General features: G+C 36.9%; 1 protein-coding gene across 2 annotated transcripts in view; it reads right to left on the minus strand.

Annotated features, from left to right (window-relative positions):
* Nucleotides 1-825: 825 nt before the first annotated feature.
* LOC107662007 (proton-coupled amino acid transporter 1-like) overlaps nucleotides 826-7,012 on the minus strand; it is a 43,953-nt gene continuing 37,766 nt past the window's right edge. The window contains exons 11-12 of one of the 2 annotated variants that reach the window (XR_001631161.1): nucleotides 1,275-1,912; nucleotides 826-974 (exon numbers count right to left, since the gene is read on the minus strand). Coding sequence is in view for 1 of the 2 variants with exons in the window: in XM_016451849.1 (XP_016307335.1) it covers nucleotides 1,644-1,912 (269 nt within the window). In the remaining variant the exon portion in view is untranslated. The other variant, XM_016451849.1, reaches the window with a different exon arrangement.

The following is a 7,012-nucleotide window of genomic DNA, read 5'->3' on the forward strand; positions in this document are numbered from 1 at the left end:
TAAGCAATGTGATGTTTCTCCATTTTTAGAATCTTATCTTTACATCTTTTGCATTTCTTTTAAGTTTTAAAATAGAGATATGTTCATTTTCAACAAGGTGAGCATGAATTAAAAGACCTATAGCATATGTACAACAAGGCGAAAATCCATGAAATCGCAAAAAGTCAAATCAAACAATACTGCAATTACAAAAGCTGCAGTTGAGTGCAACTAAAAAAATTACAGTAAATGATAAAAGTCAATAACTTTGGCACTGCCATCAATATATATAGTATAAAAAGTGTGTTTAACACAACAGCACAAGTGTTTTAAAATTAAAGTTACTCAACGTACATATAGTTAAAATACACTCCTGTTGCTTTGCCTGAACTTGAAGTGTTTTGTGTGCTAAACATGAGATCTGGAGCCTGTTTTAAAACAATTATATACTGCACATCTGAAATGAGAACTGGCCATATGTGGATACTGAAATAATGTGGTAATCAGAATTTTTTTTTTTTTTAGAAAAATCAAGTTATATCAAGAGATTTCTAAGCAAGATGACTCACTGATGGCACCTGCTGAATATAAAATACTGTTTGATGCGCGAGACAGCACAAATAAAAAATAAACCAATGAAACATTACTTAAATATGTAAATCAATAAAAAAAGACCGAAACAGCAGACACTGTGCAGATAAAATTGTTTCGAGACCACTGAACTGACGTATGTTTTGATTGGTTGAGACTGAGAGGTACTGGGTTTTTGTGTAATTGTGCAAACATAAAACATTCTGTACCTCGAATGGATTTTCCACATATTTACAATCAAGTATAGGTTGAGTCTGTGTGTAATATGCAGAAGTAAATAACTCGCTTTTGTTCTTGAAAACAAGAGCCCTAAGAATACAAATACACAGCTACAAGCAGAAATTACTGTTCACGTCACTTCTTTCCATGTAGAAACACTCAAAATGAGTAATCAACACGTGAACCTGTCAAAATTGTTTCGAGATCACTGAACTGACGTATGTTTTGATTGGTTGAGACTGAGAGGTACTGGGTTTTGTGTAATTGTGCAAACATAAAACATTCTGTACCTCGAATGGATTTTCCACATATTTACAATCAAGTCTAGGTTGAGTCTGTGTGTAATATGCAGAAGTAAATAACTCGCTTTTGTTCTTGAAAACAAGAGCCCTAAGAATACAAATACACAGCTACAAGCAGAAATTACTGTTCACGTCACTTCTTTCCATGTAGAAACACTCAAAATGAGTAATCAACACGTGAACCTGTCAAGTCTAAATGAATGTGAAAAAATACTCACTGAGAATCTCTTTGAAACACTGTAAACAAAACATTCAAATGAGCAATATACTGTAGATATTATTCCATTAATATTCACCATAACATTTGGATAAAAGGCTTTGGCCCAAAAGAGTTTGTAAAAACGAGGTCTTTGAAACCAATGTAACTTGGGAACTCAATATGAAGAGACTTCAATGTGGCAAAAACCAAAGGACAAAAACACATAAAAAACATTTGCAAGTTCTGTAAGAGGAATCCCAAGCGGAATTCAGAAGAAATCAAAGGAGCATGTAGTGACTAAATGATTCAGTGGGTCTGTACGGCCTACATTTAATCTGTCGCTCTGTCAGCATTCACTGCAGCTGCAGGTGTGTGCCGCTGTGTCTGCTGCTGTTCCGTGCCACAATCTCCTGGATGGAGATGTACGTCCCCGCCACAAAGCCCACAAAGCCAATGAGACTGATGCCGATGTCCTTGACCATCACCCAGAGCTTCATGTCTTCATTATGGAAGGTGAGGATCTGAAGCAGGGGAGGGATGATGAGGGCCAGAGCGCTGCTGCTCACGGAGCCCACCAGAGAGATGACCAGGTCAAGCTCCGGGATCAATATGGCCAGAGCACCTGCGGTGAGACAGCAGAGGAAAATCACGTTAAACCGCACAACCACTCGTGAGAGTGTGAGCGCTCCTCATGGTGTTTAGATTGTAACTTCTTGTAGATGATCGTAATTAATAATTAATTAATTAAAGGGGTCCTATTATGCTCTTTTACAAAGTCTTGATTTTGTTTTGGGGGTGTACTAGAACAGTGAATCGGACCCCTGGTTGAGAAACACTGTACTAGAACATGCTCTCATGCTTGGCGAAAAACGCATTATTTTCCACATAATTTACATTATTAAAATACCTTTCTCCCCAGCCTGGCACAAACGGCTTGATTAGTTCCGGTTTTGATGAAGGCCCGCCTTTAAGTGCAACGGTAATATGTATTATGTTTATTGTTATTTAATTCTAACATTATAACATGAATTTCAGTGAAACTGTTATACAGTTGAATTTATTTATACCATAGTCCAATGTTTCCCAGGCGGCATATATATGCAAACTCATTCTCTGCCAGCAGGTGTCGCTGTTGGAATGGAAGTGTAAATTCTGCAGATTACATCACTGTCCAGTATTGTACTGTCAACAATTTATGAAAAAAAAGCATTTCTTCGACATGGTGAAAACTTGACGCTACAGCAGCTCTTCTTTGTTTTCTCTGATGCATTAACACTGCAGCAGCACTTCTTCTTCGTCGTCGTCTCGTCTGATAAACTCACTCAACCAAGCGTTCTAACCACGACCTCGCCCCTCCCTACCCCCCAACCATTTGAATTTCCGTAGGCGGGAATTATTTTAATGATATTTTAATGGGCCGCTTTGTGACATCACAAAACCCCGGAAAACAACGCTGTAGTCCAAACGAGCCGTTCACTGTAGTTCTTGAAAAATGATTTTTTTTAAATCAAATATCTCCCTTTGGATTGGACTGAGATTTGTAACTTTGTAGATCTTTCAAAATAATGTTATTTTTAGCAGCATCATGTGACCCCTTTAAATAATTAATAAAGAGTTTGAAGCAGAAATATTTTAAAACCTAGCATAAGTTTTGTATTTTAATAAATTAAATCCTTGTAAATGTCTCCTTGCATTAAAACACATTATTTGATATATTTTCATGGTGCCTCTAATGTTCCTTAATGCGCTCCTTGGGAAAAGTCAGCGTTAAGCCCTGTAGAGGGAAAAATGTGAAAAGCCAGAAGCCGAACGTAATGCTGATGAGTGCATTTCATGTTGAGAAGCGTACAGTGGTCATGCCGTGCACTGCTTTGGGAATGATTTATCTTGATCTGTCACTGAAGGGATTGAAGTGGGCATGGAAAGGCACTGTTCTCCACCAAACAAGCTGCCTCTGATGTCTGACGCTCTTCTCCGAACCTTCTGTGCACGGCACATACACCGCAGCTTTTAAATCTTCAAACGCTCACATTGCAAATTCCTGTCTGTTACACATGAACACACACATTCGAGCACACACCCACTTCCTGTCACTTTCTTCTCATTTGACGCACTAGTCTTTTTGAAGCAGGATATCTGGTAAATCGACATTGAAAGACTGATCTTTTGAACGCTGTGCCACAACCCATGCTCTCAAAGACCTTGGCGAGTGAACCGAACCGGACGGCCTGCTTTGTAATATGTTGTTTTGAGAGGCCAAATTTCAAGCCCAAAAAAGACAAACAGACCAAAGGGGCTGAGACGTAGGTAACTTTGAAGATTTGAGCGGCAAACACCAAGCAGATTACAAAGCAGACACGGGTGACAGATTCCCCTCGGGGACTAAGAGCAGAACAAGGGTTTAAAAGCTATTGCAAAGTAAATTCACATTAAGGACAAGCGCTGGATCAATTGATGGATCCTACTAAGCTCGGCTCTTCCAACAAACTAAATTGAACAGACGTCCATGAGTCCTTGGCCGGTGACAAATTCGTTCCTTACTGTGATGATAGAGAACATAAATTTGCAGAAAGATTAGAAACACATTACAGAAAGACTATTGTTAATCACATTACAGAAAGACTATTGTATGGGTCAATGACATAATGCTAATTGTTTTATTCAAAAACACTTTAAAAATGCAGTTTATACATACACAATTACAATGACTTAAATAAACTTCTATTATAAGCATGTTTTAATTTCTGAATTATTCTTAAGGGAATAAAGTCAAATAATTCTGATTTAACTGTTTTGATATCATAAAGAAGATTGTAATAGAAAACTTAATTATAAAAAAAACTATTTAATAATTGTTTGGCATAATCTTTTATAATTATTTATTTATAAAATACTAAACTGCTTCACTGCTTTTTGATATTTATTACACGGCTCTGTGGAATACTTGATTCTGATTGGTCAGTCGCGACATTCCAAAGTGTGTTATTCCTCGATAACAACCAGTAAAAGCTGATAACACAGGCTAATCCGGGAAACTGAAGTCGGCGCTATACTCTTGCTAGGAACAGTTTTTCTTCGCGGAAGCTTTGCGTTTGGTTAGCTAATAAAATATTAAAACTCAATTCAATTATATGTGTACAATTCGGGGGTTAATCTGCGATAACAACCAGCTAGATGTACATTATTCCTTACTTGACAAACAATTGTCTGCACAAATAAAAGTCATGTGGTGCAACCAACCAGAAAAAAACAAACAAACAAAAAAACAAACAAACAAAACAACAGGAAATGACATCATGACTGTGTTTCAATGTCAAAAAGTGTCCAGAAATATTCTATAACATGGCCAGGTTAGTTAAGGTTGTCAAATGTCATGTGGTACAACTCCCCAAAACGTGTGATATTTATGAATTGAAAATAATGAATAAGATGAACTTTTACTTGATGGTTACACTACATGACATTGAGTCATTAAACTGAAAACTTTACTTGAAAATGGTATAAAAGTTTACAAAACATCATAAAAAGTACATTTTTAAAAACATAGAATGTGTTTTACACTAGACTTTGTAAAATAGTTTTAATATTTTTTATTGCACACTCGAATGTGTCCTTTATCAAAGCCAGCTTTGCCAGTCGGTTTTAGTAATATTGAGAAAATATATCTGAAGAGGTTTGAGATCCTCTGCATTGAACACTCTGACATCTTGTCTATATTTGTTTGCCGTTGTCATCATTCAGCCAGAAAGATTTCACAGAGCACATGTTTTGGACAACAGCTGGAGCTCTACTGCCACATCCTCACGTCTCTGCTCAGCGTTTAGTAATTCATGTCCTTTTTGATTTTCAAATTTCAGAGATCAAGGCCAGCGCTGTATCGGAGACAGCTGCCATCTGTTTCTCTGTACTCAACCAGCCAGGTCCACAGTCCTGTAACACTGGCTTCAAATCCTAAACGAATCATCACTTACAAAATACACTGCCGTTTAAAAGTTTGGGATCAGAAATACAGAAAATACCGTAATATAGTGAAATCTTATTGCAATTTAAAGTAACATTTTTCTATTTGAATATACTTTAAAATATAATTTATTCTTGTGATGCAAAGCTGAATTTTCAAGTTTTCCTTTCTCTTTGGAGTGTTACAAGCTGTTCGTGAATAGATAAGATCCCTGAAGTTGCAAAGACTAAAGTCTCAAAACCAAAGAGATATTCTTTATCAAAGTTAAGACTCTGCCACACCCCCCTAAAACATAACAACCAGTAAAAGCTGATAACACAGGCTAATCCGGGAAACTGAAGTCGGCGCTATACTCTTGCTAGGAACAGTTTTTCTTCGCGGAAGCTTTGCGTTTGGTTAGCTAATAAAATATTAAAACTCAATTCAATTATATGTGTACAATTCGGGGGTTAATCTGCGATAACAACCAGCTAGATGTACATTATTCCTTACTTGACAAACAATTGTCTGCACAAATAAAAGTCATGTGGTGCAACCAACATGTGGTGCAACCAACCAGAAAAAAACAAACAAACAAAACAACAACAACAGGAAATGACATCATGACTGTGTTTCAATGTCAAAAAGTGTCCAGAAATATTCTATAACATGGCCAGGTTAGTTAAGGTTGTCAAATGTCATGTGGTACAACTCCCCAAAACGTGTGATATTTATGAATTGAAAATAATGAATAAGATGAACTTTTACTTGATGGTTACACTACATGACATTGAGTCATTAAACTGAAAACTTTACTTGAAAATGGTATAAAAGTTTACAAAACATCATAAAAAGTACATTTTTAAAAACATAGAATGTGTTTTACACTAGACTTTGTAAAATAGTTTTAATATTTTTTATTGCACACTCGAATGTGTCCTTTATCAAAGCCAGCTTTGCCAGTCGGTTTTAGTAATATTGAGAAAATATATCTGAAGAGGTTTGAGATCCTCTGCATTGAACACTCTGACATCTTGTCTATATTTGTTTGCCGTTGTCATCATTCAGCCAGAAAGATTTCACAGAGCACATGTTTTGGACAACAGCTGGAGCTCTACTGCCACATCCTCACGTCTCTGCTCAGCGTTTAGTAATTCATGTCCTTTTTGATTTTCAGATTTCAGAGATCAAGGCCAGCGCTGTATCGGAGACAGCTGCCATCTGTTTCTCTGTACTCAACCAGCCAGGTCCACAGTCCTGTAACACTGGCTTCAAATCCTAAACGAATCATCACTTACAAAATACACTGCCGTTTAAAAGTTTGGGATCAGAAATACAGAAAATACCGTAATATAGTGAAATCTTATTGCAATTTAAAGTAACATTTTTCTATTTGAATATACTTTAAAATATAATTTATTCTTGTGATGCAAAGCTGAATTTTCAAGTTTTCCTTTCTCTTTGGAGTGTTACAAGCTGTTCGTGAATAGATAAGATCCCTGAAGTTGCAAAGACTAAAGTCTAAAAGCATCATATGACCCCTTTAACCGAATAAGAGAAAAGACCGAATAAACTGTACCGAACAATGACATGACGCTATCAAATAGCAACCAGCGTAGAGTGACACCGTGTCTACACCGGACGCGACAGGACAGAACACCGCGCCGCAACAGCTAAAAAGTCTGTCTACACTGGACGCGACATAGTGAGTGTTAAAAATCATTTTAATACGTCATAAATAGAACGAGGCATCAGTTTACTGTCGGAGATGTGTCGTGTCGG

This window comes from Sinocyclocheilus anshuiensis, unplaced genomic scaffold, assembly GCF_001515605.1.
Source record: "Sinocyclocheilus anshuiensis isolate Anshui unplaced genomic scaffold, SAMN03320099.WGS_v1.1 scaffold535, whole genome shotgun sequence".
NCBI classification, from domain to species: Eukaryota; Metazoa; Chordata; class Actinopteri; order Cypriniformes; family Cyprinidae; genus Sinocyclocheilus; species Sinocyclocheilus anshuiensis.